At 42.4% G+C, this 22,993-nt stretch overlaps 1 protein-coding gene across 2 annotated transcripts in view; it reads right to left on the reverse strand.

The window, feature by feature from the left end:
• Eya3 (EYA transcriptional coactivator and phosphatase 3) overlaps window positions 1-20,504 on the reverse strand; it is a 66,902-nt gene extending 46,398 nt beyond the window's left edge. Inside the window, exons 1-5 of one of the 2 annotated variants that reach the window (XM_032896704.1) lie at window positions 19,925-20,504; window positions 15,443-15,486; window positions 11,218-11,297; window positions 8,006-8,072; window positions 4,750-4,886 (exon numbers count right to left, since the gene is read on the reverse strand). In XM_032896704.1, the coding sequence (XP_032752595.1) occupies window positions 4,750-4,886; window positions 8,006-8,072; window positions 11,218-11,297; window positions 15,443-15,486; window positions 19,925-19,957 (361 nt within the window). In that variant the 5' untranslated portion in view covers window positions 19,958-20,504. The remainder of the gene's footprint in view (window positions 1-4,749; window positions 4,887-8,005; window positions 8,073-11,217; window positions 11,298-15,442; window positions 15,487-19,924) is intronic. The other variant, XM_032896711.1, reaches the window with a different exon arrangement.
• Window positions 20,505-22,993: the final 2,489 nt, after the last annotated feature.

A 22,993-nucleotide genomic window follows, 5' to 3' on the forward strand; every position in this document is an offset into this window, starting at 1 on the left:
AACAAAATTGAAACAAAACAGATACAATAACCTGAAGAAATATCACAAACAGGGCCAGTGGTAGAGAGTGCTTTGCTGGTCAATCGTCAGGACCTGAGTTTGCCTCCCAGCACCCATGTCACCATCTAGGCACGCTTTCAGTCTGTGCCCGGGTGGTCCCAGCACCCACGTCACCATCTAGGCACGCTTTCAGTCTGTGCCCGGGTGGTCCCAGCACCCACGTCACCATCTAGGCCCGCTTTCAGTCTGTGCCCGGGTGGTCCCAGCACCCACGTCACCATCTAGGCACGCTTTCAGTCTGTGCCCGGGTGGTCCCAGCACCCATGTCACCATCTAGGCCCGCTTTCAGTCTGTGCCCGGGTGGTCCCAGCACCCACGTCACCATCTAGGCCCGCTTTCAGTCTGTGCCCGGGTGGTCCCAGCACACACCTCACCAACTATGCCCGCTTTCACTCTGTGCCCGGGTTGTCCCAGCACCCCCGTCACCATCTAGGCCCGCTTTCAGTCTGCCCGGTGGTCCCAGTCTGTGCCCGGTGGTCCCAGCACCCACGCCACCATCTAGGCCGCTTTCAGTCTGTGCCCGGTGGTCCCAGCACCCACGCCACCATCTAGGCCCGCTTTCAGTCTGTGCCCGGGTGGTCCCAGCACCCATGTCACCATCTAGGCTCGCTTTCAGTCTGTGCCCGGGTTGTCCCAGCACCAACGTCACCATCTAGGCACGCTTTCAGTCTGTGCCCGGGTGGTCCCAGCACCCACGTCACCATCTAGGCCCGCTTTCAGTCTGTGCCCGGGTGGTCCCAGCACCCACGTCACCATCTAGGCCCGCTTTCAGTCTGTGCCCGGGTGGTCCCAGCACCCACGTCACCATCTAGGCCCGCTTTCAGTCTGTGCCCGGGTGGTCCCAGCACCCACGTCACCATCTAGGCCCGCTTTCAGTCTGTGCCCGGGTGGTCCCAGCACCCACGTCACCATCTAGGCCCGCTTTCAGTCTGTGCCCGGGTGGTCCCAGCACCCATGTCACCATCTAGGCACGCTTTCAGTCTGTGCCCGGGTGGTCCCAGCACCCATGTCACCATCTAGGCCCGCTTTCAGTCTGTGCCCGGGTGGTCCCAGCACCCATGTCACCATCTAGGCACGCTTTCAGTCTGTGCCCGGGTGGTCCCAGCACCCATGTCACCATCTAGGCCCGCTTTCAGTCTGTGCCCGGGTGGTCCCAGCACCCACGTCACCATCTAGGCACGCTTTCAGTCTGGCCCGGGTGGAGACAGAAGATCGCTGAGGTTTGCTACCCCAAGACGCAGAATCCAGGTTTAGAGAGAATCTGTCTCAAGGGATGAGACGGAGAGACAGAGGAGGTTAATTAATGACCTCCTTTCGCCTGCACCTGCACACACACACATTGCACATCACACGCACGCACGCGAGCACACAAATATATTACAAACACTTCCTAAAACTTCCCTGGAAAAATGGAAGAAAATCTATCATATACATTGCCCCAACCTAAATCGTTTTATCCGTAAGTCTCACACACTACTTATTAAAACACAGTGAACAATGCCTCGGGGAACTGCGAGAGAGGCTCCAGGAAAAACAGCATTTTGTTACCTGGATTGTTCTTGGTGATATTTCATACCGCCTATGTTAAACATTTACATCCAATTTATAAGACATATTTATTTTTGTTGGATGTCAGAATATAGCTGTAGGACTCAATCTGGTCAGTACCGTGACTCTAGTATGGCCTTCTGCCTTTCCTGCTTTCCCTGATATCTTCTACAGTATGTGTCAGGCAACTGCCTCAGTTACTTTCTCCTCGGAAAGTCCTGGGAGAGGGCTGCTCTGTTAACATTAGGTACATGCTTACTGCATTTATTTACATGTTTTCCTGATCATGTTTTTTCTAAACTTAACCTTCCTTGGATCATTGCTTCCTGTGTTACACTGGTGTAAAAAGTACAGAGACTAAAACACGACTGTCAACAGCAACTGTGTCCGCCCCATTCTTTCCGCTCTGATCCCAGCCCAGCAGCAGAGATCTGCATAAATCAACCGAAAAGTCAACAATTACTTAAAGTCAAATCAAGTCAAAATAATTAACTGATTATTTTTTGTCTCATTTACTCACAGGATAATCTGTGCAATGTAAGTTTCTCATGCCTGAACTATAATAAACAGAGTACAAACGTTCATAATTACCAATTATTCTTTATAGCACAATACTTTCTCAAAATTCTCAGCCGAGTTCCACTTACAGAATTTCCTTTTTTAATGTGAGATGTGATGACTATAAAGGACGCAAGGAGCACCTTGTGAGGTGTTTTTTAACTGAGTTTGGGGTAAGGAAAAAACCCTTATTATTCATCAACAAATGGGATGAACTCTTCAGTGCGTTATGGAGCTTGGGCCTGCTAATCACAAATTTTGATCAGAACAAGGGAGAGAAATATGAAAATAACTACTGTACAACTGCTAGCCTACTATGAGCTACTGAGGAAAATGGCTTACTATGTGCAATAATAACCATAGTGCTGTAAAAATGGCTCAGCGGTTAAGAGCACTGCCTATTCTTCCAGCAGCCCTGAGTTCAGTTCTCAGCACCTACGTGGGCTGACAACTGTGTGACAACTGTGACTCATGTGTCCCATGGCACCCAATGCCCTCTTCTGGTATGCAGATATACATGCAGACAAACAGCCATACACAGAAAACACATAAATAGACTTTTTAAAATTATTTTTATAAGAGAGATAACCACACATAGCTAGGTGAGGTGATGCAAGCCAGAAACTTCCAGCACTTCAGGAAGTCTGCAGCAAGAGGACCATCAGGCTTCCAGGGACACAGGGGAACCCTGCTATGAATTATTACCATCTAGGCATCATATATGGCAGTAAATACCTGTAATTCCAGTACTTGGGAAGCTGAGGCAGGAGGATTTAGAATTAGAGGTCAGCCTAGCTATAAAACACTGTCTCAAAAACTTAGAGATAGTAAGTCTTTGGACTGAGATGAACCACTTGCTTGTTTAGGGTGCATAAGGCCATAATGACAGATCCCCAGACAGCAAAACAAGCAAGCATACAAACACCTTCAATTCTTTTTAGCATTCGCCATGGAGCCAAAGAAGGCTGTGAAGCCTAAAAGTTAGACAGCTGTTCGTAACACAAGACACTGGCCAAGTGAACCAATAGAAGTAGGTTTGGAGAAGGTAAAAGAAGTCAACATCAAAATGCCCAGAATCTAGGTAATAATTTTTCTAAAAGTTAAAAAATTCTTAGCTTGTTTAAATGATGTCTCAAAAACGTAACGTTTTTGTAACTAAAAAAATTTATAGATTTCCTTATGTGTCTGAATATTTTGCCTTCATATATATCTACATATATGCCTGGTGCCCAAGGAGACTAGAGAAGATGGTAGCTGAATCCTGTAAAACTAGAGTCACAGAAAGACGTGAACTGCGGGTACTAGTGACTGAATCTGGGCCTTTGGCAAGAGCACCGAGTGCTCTTAATTACTAAGATATCCCTTCAGTCCCCCCAAACCATAGCTTTTAACATATTAAGTTAAAGTAATATTAAAATAATTTTTAAAATCAGTGCTAAGACAAGGAGCATAAGCATACTGTACATATCTATCCATGTGCAGAAGATCTGGCAGCCACACTCCATGTTCAATAACCTCAAACCAGCCTCCAGTACATCACCTTACAGTTCATACACACACTAATGATATGTAACACTAAGGAGAACAACTCCCCATACACATCACTTCAGATGTCCTCTAGTCTAAAGCACTTCTGCTTCATCACAACAACATATGATTAATTTGGGGACCAAGTGGGGGGGAAGGAAAGGAGAAATTAACTAAAACAACAACAACAAAAATAGAGAACAACAATTAACAAAACAAAAACCTATGAGACAAGAGCCTTGCTGAACACTTAAGACTTAATGGTTTTAGCTGAAATCTGTCACCTCAAAATACCTTGATCATGTTTACCTTAGCACAGCATTCTGCCCTACATAAAGTCAGTCAAGTCCGTTTCCCAAACAACGGCTCCATGCTTCTACACTTTCATGTAATGCTGGTATTCAGGAAGTTGAGGCAGGAGTATTGAAACTTCCAGGCGAGCCCTGGCTACACACCCAGTTCACGTCCAGACTGAAGTAACGCAGCAGACACTGCCTCAATAAGCCAACGGTCGGCAAGCACAGCTCAGTGTCAGAGGGCCTCGCATGACGGGAGCACCTAAGCTTGGGCACACCATCCAAATCCAGAGTTAGGAGCTTGCAAAGACTCAAATGCTGGCGGCTAACCACAGAACGATGGATAACTGTAAACACAGCTTCTACAATGAGTGCGCACTCTGGATCAGCCATGCTTGCTTTCTGAGCAGGGCCAGATGTTTCTGATTGATGAACACACACACCCCACACACACCCCGGAGCTGAGGACCGAACCCAGGGCCCTGCGCTTGCTAGGCAAGCACTCTACCACTGAGCTAAGTCCCCAACCCTGAACACATTTTTTTTTTTTTTAAAGATTTGTTTATTTTATGTATACAAGTACACTGTAGCTGTCTTCAGACACACTAAATCCCATTACAGATGGTTGTGAGCCATCATGTGGTCTCTGGGATTTGAACTCAGGACCTCTGGAAGAGCAGTCAGTGCTCTTAACCGCTGAGCCATCTCTCCAGCACCCCCGAACACATTCTTAAGAACTGCTCACAATAGGCTGGCTTACCGAAAGGAGGTAGTCCGTAAGTTTGGGTTGCCTGAGGGTAGACAGCGTAGGGTTGAGACTGCTGCAGTGTCTGGTACTGAGTCTGCCCAGGATAAGTGGTTTCCGAAACAGGAACCGAGAGGATGTGTGCATAAGGTCTACGAAAATCAAGAAGATGAAAATTTCCATATGTGGCCCACTTAATTAATGAAAATGGGCAAACCAGTTAACGTTACTGAAACAAAGAATCCAGGAATGAGATTAACTTTCCACAGTAAAATAACTTTTATCAATGGACAGAAAACACAAGTTTGGCCTTTTTTAGGTTCCATTACTAATCTTTCCAAAGAATAATTTTATGGAAAATCAAGCAGTTTCAAACATCTTCCCAAGTTCTAGCTACTAACCAACAAATAACAGTGTTACACGGAAGCCCTAATTGAAATACGAGGATGACTCAGTTATACCTGTGTTTGGATAACGTCTCAAGTCGGGGCTGGAGACATAGTCCACGGGCAGAGCACTTGCCTAGCACTCATTTGATTCTCAACACCACAGAGACCAGACATCAAGTCTATCCCAGGACTTGGGAGGGGCAGGCAGGAGGATCAGGAGTTCAAGGCCACCCTTCACTACAGAGTAAATTCAGTTGTCCTTGACTACATAGTGAGTTTGAGGCCAGCTACTTCAGACACTTTCTCAGAAAACAAAGCAAAAGCAACACTTTAGACAATGAAGCGCGGATAGAAGAGAATTAGCAGCTGGCTCTACTCTTCACCCAGAGAGAGCACTGGGCCAACTGCAGCTCCAAGCAAGGAGCGTGGGGCTGAGGGAGCAAGGACAAGCAGCCACATCAAAAAACATGGCAGCCAGGTGGTGGTGGCGCAGCATTTTAATCCCAGCACTTGGGAGGCAGAGGTGATTGGAGCTATGAGTTTGAGGCCAGCCCGGACTACAGAGTGAGTTCCAGGACAGTCAGGGCTACGCAGAGAGACCCTGTCTCAGAAAACAAAACAAAACATACATTAAAACAAACCAACAAACAGAAGCAGGGAGTAGAGATGTGCTCCAGTTATTCTCAACTTGTCTGTGAAACTGGAGCCAGCCTGGCTTACAGACCCCGAAGTCACTTTAAGCTTCAGCACACTGCCACTAATTGGGGCCAGTCATACCAGGGTAAGCCAGGGAATCAACTTCACCAGTGAAACCACAAAACCTCACCCTGGCTTGCTAACTTGGTAGATATCTATTCTATTATACCCTATAATACTATATGTACGTATGTACGTATGTATCTATGTATAGTATATAATACTACATGTATTATATATAGTATATAAATATATATACACACTTCTACTTATACTTCTACTTATTTGGCATATTAGGTTGTATGAAAAGTGCTATTATATATCATGAAAGTTTTAATAAATAACATAGGGCAGAAGGGTTCTATCTTTTTTTTTTTTTTTTTTTTTCCCGGAGCTGAGGACTGAACCCAGGGCCTTGCACTTGCTAGGCAAGCGCTCTACCAATGAGCTAAATCTCCAACCCCAGAAGGGTTATATCTTAACGAGGGAAAAGATTCCCCTCCATCTTCCAAAAGAACCCATCTTTGGGAGCAGATAACAAGGGAAGGCCAGAAGGAAGTAGCACGTGCAGTGAGCAGGTGAGCTATCCACAGATAAACACAAGAGTGTTCCGGGGCAAGAATAAAGCCCTGGCAAAGGTTCAGAGAGGAGGTGAGGGCTTCTGGGTCCAGGAGGAAGCCTTACACAAATCCTAAGGGAGGCACACTGAGAAAGGACAGGAACAAGCAAAAAGGAGAAAGATAGGAGCGTGGCCCTCAGTACCAGGCTAGAGTTCAGACAAATCCAAAACAACTGGAAGGCCTGAACTCACTGCTTTCTAAAATGGATTGGAAGGGCGTAAAAATGGAGGCCTGGTTGAACAAGGCGATTAAGGCGATGGCTCCAGTAAGTGCTGAGGGGGTTAGGGGGTGAGAAGGCACCGATTGGCACACCTGAATAAAGAGTCTAAGTGCAGCCACTGTGCACGCGTTAGGGACAAATCTGCTGTCTGCAATATACTCATGTTCAATGTCTCAGAGACTTGCTTTGGCCAGATCTAAGCCTGCAAGGTAATTTAGACAACAGTTGCTACTCAAGTCACAGAGATTTGATATAGTGTCTCAAAACAGCCAACTTCCAGATATTGTAAAGAACAAACTCTCCTTCCCCATGGTTTTAAGGAAAATACCACTAGGTTAGTTACAATATTTCAAAAATGAACTGAGATGATTCATTATCTCAATCTTTAGTCTTTGAAACTAAATAACATGGTACAATTTGGATAGCAGAAAGCTTGTGGAGTTGATGTGTCTAACCAACGTGTCCCAATCTGTGGCCTGCAGGCTGAATCCATCCCAGAATAGCTCTGCATAAGACCTCGTACATTTACAGATAACAATGCAATGTCACATGTCAAAAGGGTGAACACTCCCATGGCATGGAAAATCTCCCCATGATGCTTCCAGACAGAAAACCACATGACAATGACTGGCCCGAGCAGACATTAGTATTAACATGGCAATATGGAGAAGCTGAGCTAGTTACATGGGTAAAGGTGGAAGTGAATGGCCCACCAAAGAAAACAAATGCCAGCTTCATTTCCTAACATCCTGCTAGGGATCTCCCACCTCTGCAACCAATCTCTTCATGAATCTCACATTTGTGAGTTGATAAGAACACGCTAGTTTAATGAGTGCAGTTGTCTGTGTCTGTGTATGGGCACAGGCCCACTCATTAAGACAGAACTGCAACTTGGTACAAACATTGTTCTGTACCCTACCCACCTTAAAGATGATTCAACTGCTTGTGGGCAAACACTAGCTACACTGTGAAGGCCAAAAATACACCTCTTTGTAATAACTTCAACCCATTACACTTGCTCCATTTCAAGCTCAACGGTTTGCAGTGGCTGATCTGAAGTGATGCTGAGCTGTTTTTACTGATCAATGTATCAACATAGAGAAAGGATCAGATCATAAACATACTTTTGATCAGTATTCTATATTCTGAGTACCTACTTGATTAGTAGGCTCTGTAATAGTAATCTATTCCAGCAACCTCCTTATTTTTAAAAGGATGATAAATAGTGTATATTTAGATGCGATTAAAAATTGGAATAAAGACAGAGAACAAGGGAAGTGAAAAAAGTTAGATACTGAACTTGTAATGAGCCTAGAGACAAGTCTGGAAACAATCGCTCTACTTACTTTGCAGAATACATTTGTGAGGTATAATCATTGGATGAGCGAGGGATGTAATCGGTGCATGTCATAACTGAAAGATATTATTGGGTAAAAACGTTAGAACATTTAAAAAATTAAATGGAAAATTTACATACCTTACTATATAGTTCTTCAAGGTGAATAACAGACTGGATGTTTAAAAATGTCAAAGCGTGCAGAGAAAACACCTCATTTCTACATTTACAGACCTATTTGTAGAGTTTAAGAGGCAGTAGAAGAAGCAGGACAGGATGGAGGGGACAGATGGACACAGAAAACAGCTGCAGGTGAACTAACATCTGTACTTTCTCGTCACCAACCTCAACATTGATAAAGCAAACCCTGGGCTCTCAGCTACATTCACTGACGAACTTAGCCAAACCCGCATCTAAGAAAACAACAATGCCTCCTTGATGTCCTTAGACCTGGATGCTCACCCCAAGTGAAAAGCCCTAACAGCTAGTGAGAGACAGGCTTGGTACAAGTCTGCGATCTCATTCTGTGGCTTTGAAGAACCAACAGCAACACAGATGGGAGCAGGTGTTTATTACCACTTTCTGCTCTATACTAAGAATGGCTTGAAGTCTGGCCAAGCAGAGGCTCCAAGACTCATGCAGTGAAGTACTTTTCCACCTGGTGTCCTCTCATCCTCCATGACTTATCTGGAAAAGGCTGCAATGAAAGCTTGACCCTCAGGCTCACGACTGGGATAAAGGCTATAAATCTATCATATGCAGCTCAAGACTGAGAGGTGCAGAAGGCCGCTCGTCAGGCTCCACTGCAGGCCGTCATACACAGAGCTGCACCATGAATGCTTGGCCAGGCTCCTGCCCCAGTCTGACTTTCTCTAACACCAGGAGGGGAGCACTTCTGTTGAGAAGATGGCCTGCAGAAGAACACCTAGCTTATATCTAAACTAGGTTCCCTGAAAGAGTGCCTTGTACAGAAAGGAAATGCCAGGAGAAGGTCAGGGACCATTTCACACCCAGGAGAAAGACAAACTAACACCTATGAGTTTATTATAAAAGATCTAATGCCATTGTTTGAGGTCTCTAAACGATGATTACAAGCTTGAAGATCACTTTTATCTATATTCAGATTGACAGAAATGAAGGTGATCTCAATTAGATGGGAATATTTCCGTCATCGTGGGACACAGACTAGGGTAATTCAAACTCTGTGAGATGGTTTCCTCTCCATGACAGACACTCAAACCCTTGTCTACCCCTCCTCCAATGGCAGAGTAAGCCTGGAGTTTGGCAGTATCTGCAAACAGTGATGGATTACAGAGTCAGAGCAAATCTCCTATCACACAACAGGGGTTTAAAAGTGGCACATGTTCTGGAGTACAGAACAATGGTGAGGATGAGGCAGAGAGCAGAGGCATAACCAGCACAGCATCTCATCAGCTCGGATGTATGCAACAGGGAGACAGGGAAGCGTAGGGTGACTTCCTGGTTTCTCTTTTAGACAATGATGGGCATGTCTGGGAGAAGATCTGATTACTTAAAAGAAAGAAAAGCTTCTTCTATCTTATATGACTTTGCTTTCAGACACCAGAGATTTCAAGTAGGCGGTTGGATATACAGCTGAAATCAGAGAAATCACACAGAAAAGAAAAATGTGATATTTGGGCATGATGCTCCCTGTCTTTAATACAAGCAGTCAGGAAGCAGAGGCAGGTAGATTTCTGTGAGTTCAAGGCCAGCCTGGTCTACCTAATAGGTTCCAGGGCAGCCAGGGCTACAGAGAAACCCTGCTTCTAATTCCTAATGAATTAATTAGGCATTTGTTAGCAATGTATGACATTTAAAGGAGCGTCCCTGAGGAGGACGACAGAGAGCCTAGAACCCAAACCTGAGGCTTCTAACACTCAAGTACAGCTGGAGGAAGGGCCATCGGGGAAGAAAAGTGAGGGGAAACGTGCTGAGAGACAGACTGAGGAGAGAGAAACGTCTCCTAGAATTGGCAATATCACAGCCATTGAGGACCTCGCTAAGCAGCTTCACAGGAGAGACAACAGAAGCTAAGTCAACCAGCTGAAGAAGGATCAGAGGGAAGCAAGCAGGAGCATTCTTTTCAGAGGTTCTGATGTATCATGAAACACTGAGGAAACCTGTATATCCTAAAAGATGGTAGCTACCAGAGCCTGTGTCTCTATGAGAAGAATTAAGAAGAATGTGATATGCAGGAATGGAGGTGGAGTAAGCGTCATACCAAGTCTTGGGGAGGCCAGAGAGGACACAGAACACAAATATAAGGACTTACATTTGACAAGAGCAAGAATCCCTTCAGTTCTAACAAGGAGGACACAGACAGCATGGGCACGCAGGGAAGCCTGGAGGTGGGGCTAGTGTAATAAGCTTGTGTGAAGCTTTATGTGAGAAGACAAAAGTTAAGCACGTGGAAAGGAGAGTGAATCCCGATGTTTTAAAAGAGCTGTAAGTTAAAAGGAATCACTTGTTAGAGAAATGAAGACTTTCCACACAGACTGAGCACTCACCTGAAGCCCTGTGGTTATGACTAACGGTAACTATTCAAGTGTATAATTCTATCTCACAATGCTTAGTTATTTGTACACATTTACCGAGAAGAGGGAGAGCTGAGTTAAATTAGGGTTGGGGTTTGGAATGAAAAAACGTGAGGAGCATTAAAGACTGAGGCAGATATTTGGTCTTAAGCTTTTGTTTCCGCGCTCCTGAGGACAGTCAGGCACTGGCCATGGCTTTTCTGATTTTAATATATATGTGTGTGTATAATTTATATGAGTACATCGTAGCTGTCCTTAGACACCAGAAGAGGGCATTAGACCCCATTACAGATGGTTGTGAGCCACCATGTGGTTGCTGGGATTTGAACTCAGGACCTCTGGAAGAGCAGTCAGTGCTCTTAACCGCTGAGCCATCTCTCCAGCCCGGCTTTTCTGATTTTAATAAGATGCTACTACTTTCAGAAGTTCAACCTGCAAACAACAATAAAGTCCCTGAATTTGACTCCTTGGATGAGCTGATCCACGAGGCTTGTCCTCAGCTGCTGTGTCAAAGATGCTTATCAGAGTACACTGAGCAGGGGAAGAAGGCGAGCCTTCCAGACACACAGAGCCACCCAGGCTCTTCAGCAAAACCTCCGTTATACAAGAATAACACAATCTGGTTATAGAAATACCACACCCCCCGCGCACAGAATGTGGTACTTACTTTCCTCTGACATGCTAAGGTTTGACGCAAGGCTGGCTGTCTCAGGCTTCTGATCACTGGTGTCTGGGTTGTTTACTTGACTAGGAGAAGAAAACAAACACATTAGGCCTGAATGAGCTGCTGCGATGCTGGATGATAAAGTCAAACCCATCTCCTCCTAGGCTGGCCCAGGAAGAAGCAAATCTAGATGATCTCCCCGTTCTTAGTTTCACCAACTAAGACAGAAGGCCAGGGCCAGGACCTCAGCCTCCCACTGCTCTTTTCATAGCCCCAGACTCCTTGAAAGATTTTATTACTTGGAAGGCCTGGCTAAGTCACAGACAAGGCATTGCTTTTCTCTAAGTTCACTCATTAAAACATCCTGGAACAGCTAACAATAACACTTTTATTATAGACGTTGTATATGGTTGGATCATAAGGTAATGTGTTGACCTGTTTATACTATGAAACAGTGAGCCAAGCTAGTTAACAAACCCACTAGCTCACACACTTCATCTTTGTGGTAACAGCACTTGAAATCCATTCTCTTGGTAATTCTGAAAGACACAGTACCTTATTCCCATACCTTCTATGTATCTGATACTTTGGTTAAAAGTATAATGAAGTAGGAGATGTTTTATTAGAGACAGTGTGTCATCTGTTCAGTTTGCTGTATTACTTCTTTATTTTTATTAAAGAGAGGTAAGTTTGGTGAGTTGATGTACACCTATAATCCCCGCACTCAGGAGAGGCAAGGCAGAAGGATCAGGAGCTCAAGGCCATCTTCTAATAAATACGGAGTCTGAGGCCAGCCAAGGCTGTAAGAGTGCCTGAGAAACTACAATGTTGTAAGCCAGCCGCAGAAGCTCTGGAACAGAGATGACTCCAAGTTAAGTCCTTTAGAGTGTTTTCTTCCTTTTCTTTCCCTTTAAGTCCCATATTCATCACTTCCAACCACAAGAGCATATGGTTAGAGTACAGATTCTAACTGCTCAGAGTGACTCCTAATTTCTAGGATACTGAGGCAGGAGGATTTATTATAAGTTTAATGCCAATATGGTTTATAAAATTAGTTTAAAGCCAGTCTGCAAAAACAGAATGAGACCTATCTCAAAACAAAAACAAAAACAAAAACACAAACAAAAAAACCCCACTACCACCAACAAAAACAACAACAAAAAACCTAGCTAACTTTATTACTGAGGGCAAGCATTAGAGCTGGAATGCCAAGTCAAAATCCACTTTTCCAATTAACTAGCTGTATGGCTTGAACAAGTCACTAAATTCTCTAGGCCCCAGTCTGTCAGTGAGGATACAAACAATCCACCTCACTGGGTTAGAAGGGTAAGGACAACACATAAAAAGTAGGCAGTCCAGACCCAGCAAGAACACAGCAACCACAGCTGTTCTTTTCTTGTTTCCAGCCACGCACCCTTCCCACCTTTATGTCACTGATAAAAACCTGCTTTACCCTTTTTCCCCAGGGAGGAAAAGACTGTGCCAGAGGCTCTACATCTGAGGACAAAAATGCCTGAGGTAAAAGTAGTTTCTACATAGAAGCATTTACAGCTCTCATATGACTTTGAAAGCTAACCTCTAATATCAAAGCATTAATTAAAAAAGAATTTTCTTCTGATATACTTTATGATACCTTTTTTTTTTTTTCTTTTTCTTTTTTTTGGAGCTGGGGACCGAACCCAGGACCTTGTGCTTGCTAGGCAAGCACTCTACCACTGAGCTAAATCTCCAACCCCTCTGATATACTTTAAATGTTAAATTAATTGTTCCTCCAGTTACATTTACTTGTTTGTCTGTCTGAGACAGGGCCTCATATGTATCCCTGGCCGGCCTGAAGCTCAGTAAGCCCAGCCTGGACTCAGGCTCAGAGATCCACCTGCCTCTGCTTCCTAAATGCTGGGTTGAGGCAGGCATCACTCTGTCTACTACATTTACTTTAAACAATTAGTTTTTTAATGTATATGAGTTTTGCCAGCATACATGTATGTGGTACCTACGGATCCAGAAGAGGGCAGATTCCCTAGAACTGGAATTACAAACACACATGAGAGTCAGCATGAGTGCGGGGAACAAAATCCTGGTCCTCCGCAAGAACAGTAAGTGCTTTTAACAGCTGAGCCAGCTCTCTAGCCTGGAAATTTAATTTTTTTAAAAAAGATTTATTTATTTACTATATATAAGTACACTGCGGCTGTCTTCAGACACGCCAGAAGAGGGCATCAGATCCCATTACAGATGTAAGCCATCATGTGGCTGCTGGGATTTAACTCAGGACCTCTGGAAGAGCAGTCAGTGCTCTTAACTGCCAAGCGATCTCTCTAGCCCAGAAATTTAAATTTTAAAGTTAAATTTTCAAAGTTCAATTTTACCTCTGTTCAAATGATTTTACTTTTGAATACCAAACTACTGGCCAAGTTAGGACCACGGGAAGTAAAGGACAGGGAAATGAGCAACATGGATTAGTTACAGTGGTACAAACCGTAATGGCTAAGTTATTATAGTGACCTGAATTTTAAAAGTTAGGGACTTGGGGTTGGGGATTTAGCTCAGTGGTAGAGCGCTTGCCTAGGAAGCGCAAGGCCCTGGTTTCGTCCCCAGTTCGAAAAAAAAGAACCAAAAAAAAAAAAAAAAAAAGTTAGGGACTTCAGAGTTCCACCTCAAACCTGCTTAAACATAACCCACACAAGGAAGAACTTGAAACTGGACCAGAATTTCTGCCTTTTTTTTTTTTTTTTTTTTGGTCTTTCTGTGTATTTAGGGTAAGTATGAGTTTCAAACTCATACCCACTGCTAAAGAATATTTTTAGGGCTGGTAGGGCTCATATACATTAAATAAATAATATAAAAATTTTTTAAAAAGAATATTTTTAGATCCTGAATCAACTTAGAAGTAATATGTTCTCATATATACTGGGCACACCAGTTCAAAAGGACGTTTGATTCCAGTTTGATTCTAGAATTTTATTATAGCAAACTCCTCTTCATATACAACTCAGGATGCACAGACTAGAAACACACCAAGACAGTAAATTAACTCTAGCACTTGGTTAATATTTAATTGTACTAAAGAAACTATACAATTTGAAAATATTACCTTCAGAACATATGTCAACTTTTGCTTAACAAAAAATTGCTTAAAAATAAAAATGACAAAAAAGTCAAACTTTATCAACTGCACAGTCCAAATATCCATGACAGATCTGATGAGAAGCAAGATGCTTTTTTTAAAAAAATTATTTGCTTAATTTTTGGTTTCTCAAGAGAGGGTTTCTGTGTGCCCTGGCTGTCCTGGAACTCACTCTGTAGACCAGGCTGGCCTCAAACTCACAGAGACCCGCCTGCTTCCCCCTCCTGAGTGCTGGGATTAAAGGCCTGTGCCACCATCACCTGGCAAGATGCTTCTTTTTAATATCTCTTAATTTTTCTTTGAATTAAGTAGCAAAGTTCCCCAGCTAAGTGAATAAAAGTTGTGGGAAGTAAAGAGAAAGGGAGAAGACCAGAGGCAAAGTCAAAAGGAAGACAGACTTAAGATGATTTTTAGACACTGGGAAATCAGGAACACCACGAAGGATGTCTACCTGAGCTGTAAGCATGAGTGGAAAGGAGAGGGGGGCGGTGCGGTTGTGCTGTTCCAGTACAGGTTACAGTGACGGGGAGCAGATGAATGATCTGGGCTTAAGAAAAGTTGTAGTTGTATTGGCAAGTGGATTGGGAATACGTATACAACAGGTGGACAGTTGGGTTCATGCGAGAACATACTTTTGCTGCAAGCATAACACTGGAAAAGAGCAGAGAGACCCAGGGTACCATATTCAACTGAAAAGTAATACCAAGGTCTGTGTCTCCCTCACTTCAGCTCTTCCTCAGGTCTGCACACCATACATCTGACTGAAGAATTTATCGTTCATTCATTTGAGTTTCTGCACAAAAGCCTGAGGGCATACCAACAAAAGATTTGCATACGTCTTAGAGGAAAAGCTGTGTCGGGGACGCAGTTGTCTGTTGTCTTTTGAGATAGTCTTGCTAAATTGCCCAAACTAATCTCTGGTTTGGTTTGGGGTTTAATAAATCCAATTTTGAAGAGAAGTTTTAATCTGAAAGCAAGTAATTTCCAAATGTAAAGGTAACAGTGAGAACCACGCTATCAACACTAAGCACACCCCACATCAATCAGCAAGAGGTAAAAATTATAGCAGATTGTTAAAAAGAAGCCCAGTTTTACAAATACCTTAAAGTTTGTTCTCCTGGTTCCTGCATCTTGGCCTTTTTCACCTGTAAACATTAGCACACGTACAGATCAGTGCAGTAATCTGAGTCTGAAACCCTAGTTGTTCAAACACAGTTGTCTCTCAGTATCTCAGGCAGTGGGCTCCAGGAGCCCTCGCTGTAGGAAATTCGGTAGACTTTATATTACCACACATAGTTCTCATTGCTCTAAGCCATCTCTAAATAACTTATAATAATAGGTATCATGATACAAGTACTATGTGAATAGTTTACTGTGCTGTGTCACTTAGGAATATTATTAGGAAATGAGACTGTCTGAAGAATGTGTGTATTCAAAGTATCCTCTGCCCGTTATAGTCACCCTCACTTGGCTAGATTCACATACTGACTGACACTTGGCAGAGAAGACTGACTGTATGTTAACTAATATGCTAGTGTTTCATTCTGCTCTGACCTACAATGCAGAACTTCTGTAAAAGTAGCTACTTGCGATAAGCTAGTCAAGAGGCTGAAGAACCCCAGGAGGACACGCAGACTCTGACAAAGAATCTGACCCAACTATAAAAGTGGGAGAAAGAGATGTAGCCCAAGTAAAAAGGAAAACAATGTTGTAAACACAAACTGTGAACTGAAAAAGAAAAATTCTGCAACAGTTAATGCCTGTCGTAATTTTAGAAGAGAAAAACTTTCAGCTATTGTTAAACCATCACTTTCCACCTTTAAATAATATCCCATGGTTTTAACTCAATTGAGAACTCTAGTACAGTAGCATATGTGTTTAGTCTTAGTGCTGTGGGGACAGAGGCAGATGGATCTGAGAGTTCAAAGTCAGCTTGGACTACAAAGCAAGTTCTGAGGAGAGCCAGGCTATAGAGTCTGTCTAAAAACAAACCAAAAAAGAAAAAAAAATAGTCTAAGATGAAACCTGATATGAATAATTTAGCTAGGAAAAGAGGAAGAAATCTGAGAGTGGAGAAAAGCTATGTTCAGGGAGAACAAACAGGCAGAAAGGGTTCCAAGATAGTAAAGAACACGGATTCAAGGTACTGAACACCCACTGCACATCTGAGGGAAGAGACCACGACAGTGCAGCTGCAGTGAGCGGCAGCCGCCCATCACTAAGGTCCACCCGTAGGAATCAGATGAGGGAGCTCAAGTCTACTTCGAGGATAACCGGGAGCCTTTGAGCACTTGCAAGATCGCAGAATCTACTCTGAATTTTAGACACCATTATGATAAAACAAAGATAGAAAGTGGACAAGAGGGAAACATTAAATGTAAAAACAGAGGCCACTGGATCAACACAGATGGGAGATGATGATCTAAGTAAATTTCCGAGTAAACTAAAGACCACGGCTGAACTGTGCTGGTTTTAGATACATTTCCCTATATTGTTGACTTCATTATGATAATTTTTAAACCATGTGCTAATTTCAGGAATTAGATGGGGATGAGTTATTAAACCCAATTGCTTGAGACACAAAAACATGCACACACATATCTACATTTGAGAAATCTGATAACTAATGAAGGGAATGAGCTCATCGATTTAAAGCACTTCTTGTCCCTTAAACACGTGGGGGCAGAAAGCCAGCATTCTTTATTCATAACATGGTAAAACAGGAAATAAAATGGTAGACCCTCCCTCCCTTTTTGTTGTTTGTTTTTGTTTGTTCCAGGACAGGGTTTCTCTGTGTAACAGCCCTGGCTATCCTGGAACTTGCTTTACAGGCCAGGCTGGCCTGGAACTCATTACTCAGAGACATCTGCCTGTCTTGTCTCATGAGGTCTGTGATTAACGGCATGTGCCACCACACTTGGCTACGTAGACCCTTTTTTTATTTTTGAAAAAACAGTCACATCTAGCAGATAATATCAGGTTGCACTTAGCTGACTAACAAGGAGGGGAAACCATCAAATTACTAATAGTTTTGTAATGTTATCGAAAACAACCTTACAAAATACAGCAACCCTATCTACAGATGGAGGACCCTTTCTCTCGGCTGATGTGAGCCTCTACTGCATAAGGAAAATAGAGTAACTAAACCTAGGAAATACCCAAAGGCTAGCTCGGAGATGAAGCACCTGCTTAACGTGAGGGAGGCCCTGGGTTCAATCTTTAGTACTGGAGACAAGAAAACAAAACCGAAACAGATAAAACAACCACACACACACACACACACACACACACACACACACACACACACACACACACGAAAAGAAAGAAAGAAAGAAAGAAAGAAAGAAAGAAAGAAAGAAAGAAAGAAAGAAAGAGAGGAGAAAAGGGCTCACTGCAATTTATAGAGCGAGCATCCATAAAAAAATATTATTACCTGGTGCTTTGAAGAATTTACCAAGATTTTAGTATCACAGAGTCATTTGAGCCACTCATTCTAATGCAGGAGGACTGCCTGTAGATTAAGGCCACCTGGACCACAAACTGGGATTTTTGTCTCAAGGAAATAAATAGGTTTATGAAGTAAAACGTCTTGAGTCTAGAAGATCAGAACTCATTTAAAATTCCGAAGCCTGGTATGGTGGTGCACTCCTGCAATCCTGGCCCCCGAGTGTCAGGCAGTCTGGACTCCTCTGTGAGACACTGCCTCCGAAACAGAAAGAAGGACCAGCTGGGGAGGCTGTGCTTTATAACCTACAGTGCAGTCCCCTTCGTGGAAAAGGAAGACGAAGTCAGAGCAGCCTCAGTCGTTCCTCCTGAGGCAGAGCCACTGGTTCTATGCTATCTGGGATCTCTACAGCAACCTGTGCACAGCGGCTCTCCTGAAAATGGACCACTCACTCTGCCTCGGTGTTTCCTTTAAACGGTAACTACTCCATGTTTTCTTGGATTCTGCACTTGTCTACTTGGCATCTACTAATTACAGGACCTACCCAGAGGACAAAGCTCTTTGTGTCTTACCTAGAACCAGAGCTTCCCTCTCCTACCTCAAATTCTCCATCTTCAGATGTGTCTGAGGCTAGGTCTCATGTGGCCTGTGCTCATTTAGAACGTGTTATGCAGCAGAGGCTGAGCTTGAACTCCTCATGCTCCTGCCTCAACTTCCCGAATGTCTCCATGAGTTTCCATGGATGTGATAAACACTGTGACCAAAAGCAGCTTGTGCAGCAAAGGATTTACTTCACCTTACACATCCAGGTAATTGTCCTTCCCTGAGGGAAGCCAGAGCAAGAACTGAAGCAACAACCACGCTGGGTGCTATTACAGGCCTTACAGATCAAGGCTCCTCTGCCCAGACAACCCTAGCTTCTGTCAAGTTAGCAAAACATGAATCAGTACAGCAAGATCTGGGACACCTGGTCCGCAACAGCTCGGCTGGCCACCGAACTCTTACATTCCTGTTTTCCCTGTTCTAAATCACAAAACGGCCTGCTAGAATTATTTTAATGAGTCATACCATTTCTGTCTGCCTCATCTTTGTGAAGAAAATCTAATGAATTTGGTTCTGTTTTCCCTTGGATGCTTTCTGCCTCCTTCCTGACACTGGTACTCCTCCCTGCGATCTGTCAGGTAGTGTGTCTTTTCCAACGGCACCGACACATTTATACCAGGGGCACAAGCAAGTAAGAAAGTGACTGTGTAACAACAACCACACCACAGACATTCTAGGTTTAAAGTGCTTCAGAGTCTTACCTCTCGCTAACACGTAGGCTCTGCACAGTGCTATGGAAACTGAACAGAGTGCGAAGGAACGGAGGCAGAGAGAAGAGAAGCGCCGTTAGCCGGTTAGCCTCACAGGTCTTGTTACTTAGGCAGGGATAACTAGGAAGTCCCATTTCAACAGTATGTTAACATGCACACGAGTGTTTTTAAATTCATGAGTAGACCTTTGTCTGAATCAGTGAGGTCGCTTTCTTGGGAACATTTGGCATCTGTAGTCTAACAGTTTGCTGACAGTGCACACCCTATACATGCTGTTTGGGACGATTTCAACACTATTACCCCCCTGATTACTAATAACTCACCAAGCACAGGGTTTAATATAGGCACATTTAATAATTTCAAAAAGTCTTTTCATCAGCTGCTTATGTCTCCCTAACTTTTACAGTTACCGTGACTGAAGGGCTAATAGAACAGCAAAGTGATCATGAGTACGCAGCTCTCAACACATAAAGGGCAACGCTCATCTGGTAACACTGAGTTCACCAAACACATTCCTTAAGGCAGTCAAGTTGGAGTTTAAAACATCAGCTGTCAGGCAAGGCAATGCACATCTGTGATCCCAATCTGGGAGGATGCGGTAAGAGGACCGCACACTTGCGGCCAGCGGAGACTGCACATAGCAAGACTCCATCTCAAGAGCAAAACACAACAACACAGAACATTGCTTTCCTAGAGGAAAATCACTCAGGAATCTGTTCCTTACACCCATTTCTAATTTGGATTCTGTACATATAACTGAGTAATATTCAAAATTTCTTCAGATTAGCTTTATACAACCGACTTGAACTTGAAGGAAAAACTCACCGGTCGCTCTGGTAGGTCTTGCTCTTCTTCCATGAGGACCGCTGTCTTTACACACTTATGTGACTGGACTGCAGGTCTCTGCGGTCTTCACAAACTGTCTGTATAAAGAGAGGAATTCGAAGCTTTATGGTCTTGTAAACTATTATCATTGAGGCCATCACAGAGTAACTTTTTAATATTTTGCTACTCAAGCCAGCATTCTACGTTAGTTCCAATCTCAAAATCTCAAACTTGCACGTGGCTTTTCAACACTGACACGCTGCAAGTCACGAGAGCTGTGCACAGTGACTTCCGTAAGGCTCTGCAACAGCCAACACGTGGAGCCGCTTCTGCTGGTTACTATAGTGCCTAATGCATTAAACACTTTACAATGACAGCCATGCGAAGATAATAAAACAATTTTTTTAAGGATTAGGGTTACATTTAAAATGATAGAGACTGGCCTAGCAGGTCAGTAAGTTATGATAACATCTAACCTGCTTTAATGTGGAACATTTACATAACTGTTAACACAGACACACAGAATCGATTTAAATAGGACAAACGGGAAAATCAATTAAATACATCGCAATCAACTATCTATCTATATGTAATCAATTTAAATGAAAATGTAAGTCTTCTGGATCTCGATAAGGCAAATCAACAGATAAAGTGAAACCTTAAATATGAAAATTAAGGAAAATAATTATGTAAAGCTAGGATCCAATTTAGACTGAAATAATGAACTTCCACTAAATATACTAGGTTATTATTTAAATAAATCTTTACTTTACAAACCCTATTCCTCTACTCCTAATTTTTTAACAAAAGAAAAAAACCACCATCTTTGACCTGCTACCAGGGACACATTATAAAAACGAAATACTCCACTCCTACTTAACTGGGGCTAGCTGTTTCCCAGAGAATGCTGCCGAAGTCTCACCTGTATGAGCTCTCCTACCAACTATGGAACAGAATTAACAAACAGCTAAAGTAAGTTTAGACTCCTGCTTCAGCAATAAAGAAACAAGCACCGGAAGCAGAGAAGAGCAAAGCCTTTGTTTCGGGGCCCACCAACTTCTGTGGCTCTCGTCTGTACACTGGAGTACACTTTTTAGAGCCAGGCATAAAACCAGGAAAAGGACAGAAAACAAGTTTAAGAAATATAAGCAGATGAACAACTTTAACAATAGATGATTAAGCTTTACTCCTTCCTCGCTCTTAAATGTCAAAAGGAAAAGTTTAAAGGTCAAAAGTACTCGATGCTCAATGCACTCACGTGCGGCTCATGCACAGCCTCGAAAGCTGTGCTCCGAGTATATGACGCAGACAGCCTGCACTGTGGAATTACAGGATACAAAATGAAAGCTCACGGCTACAACCTTCCCCAGACTGTTTTGCTCAACACAGAAGAGCATAATCTATGTGACCATGAAACGGATTTGTAACTGTAGAAAATAAATGTCTCACCGGTTTTTGATTAATTAAAATCTCTAATTATTGCACTATGCAAACACACATTAGGAAATGTATGCCTTCAACCTGTAAGAGCAAACAAAATAGGATCAAATTATTAGAGAAACAGCGTCTTCACTCTCTAGCTGCTGACACTGACTCTTAGCAACACACAAAGTGGTAACACTTCATGGTTTCTCAATCAAGGATATAAATGTAAAAACTGCAAACTCTAGTTTTTTCAAGAATTGCTCTTAGCAAAGAGGGAGGGAACTCTCTTCCCTGGGGCAGAGTTAAAATGTACACCATGACAGAGGAAGGTGAGGACAGTTTTAAAAATGATAGTAGTATTTTTTAATTTTATTTTAAGCATGCAACTAATTTATTTTAAAAATCGGAATATTAAAAGAGAACATAAAATTGTTTACAGATCAAAAGGGGGTAAAAGAAATATTACTTGAATATGTATAATCAAATGTTCAAACTATTCAAACTAAAGCAAAAATAATTCAAGGTAAGGTAAGTTATAATCTTGAGCTAGTCAAGATGAATTACGTAGTAAGTTATAAGGTGACTTTGTTATGAAAATTTTATATATATGAAAAAATATATATAAGTTAAAAAATTAGAAAATAATTTTCTCTACTGTTTCTTTGAAAATAAACATTCTTGTTAACATTTTGAAAACTCCCAGTTTCCTTCTTCTCAGCTTTTCAACTGAAGGGCTAAAAGGAGACCGTTTCCATATTTCAGAGAAAAGAACTTTGAAAACTCAGGCTTAATATTTTTAAGTAATTGGTCAATTATCACCAGTAATTTACATCATTTTAAAATAAATCTGGGTGTGGTGGCACACATCTGTAATTACGCCACTCAAGAGGCTGAGGCAGGGAAATTATTGCAACTCAGGACAGCCTAAGCTATACAGCGAAACACCTTCTCAAACAAAATCAAAGGAAACAAAAACAACAATACCATCAAAACCAAATCAAGGGGCTGGGATTTAGCTCAGCGTAGAGCTTACCTAGGAAGGCATAAGGCCCTGTCTTCGGTCCCCAGCTCCAAAAAAAGAAAAAAAAAAAAAAAAAAAAAAAAAACCAAATCAAATCAAAGCAGCTTACAAAGAAATAACACTATGTATTTCAGGATCGCCTCAGTCCTGGCAATTATGATATTTGGGACACTTTCAAATACATATTCTAGACCATCTGTGAATAAAATATAGTAATAGCAATAAATTATATTGTTGCAATCCAGCAAAATACACACCTACGTACTATTGCTATCAATAGTATGCTTCTTTCCAATAACTTTTAAGTTGAAATCAAAGTCTGTTAAATAGAAAGATGCAAGTATTTTTCACATTTTCAGCATTTATCAATGTGCTAAAACTTGTATTATTAATTAATTAATTAATTTTTGTGATTCTAGAGAGCAAACCAAGGGCCTCACCCAGGATAAGTATTCTATAGTCTACCACTGAGCATATACCAGCTCAGCCATAAAACTTCCAATATTAAGTCATCCCAACTTTTATTTTAATTAACAGGCTACATAATAGAAAGTCACATTCTAGGAAGCATAAACACAATTCCTGTTTCCACTCTGAATTGCTGCAAAGATCTTAGAATTCTT

This window comes from Rattus rattus, chromosome 1 (genome assembly GCF_011064425.1).
Source record: "Rattus rattus isolate New Zealand chromosome 1, Rrattus_CSIRO_v1, whole genome shotgun sequence".
Classification (NCBI taxonomy): Eukaryota; Metazoa; Chordata; class Mammalia; order Rodentia; family Muridae; genus Rattus; species Rattus rattus.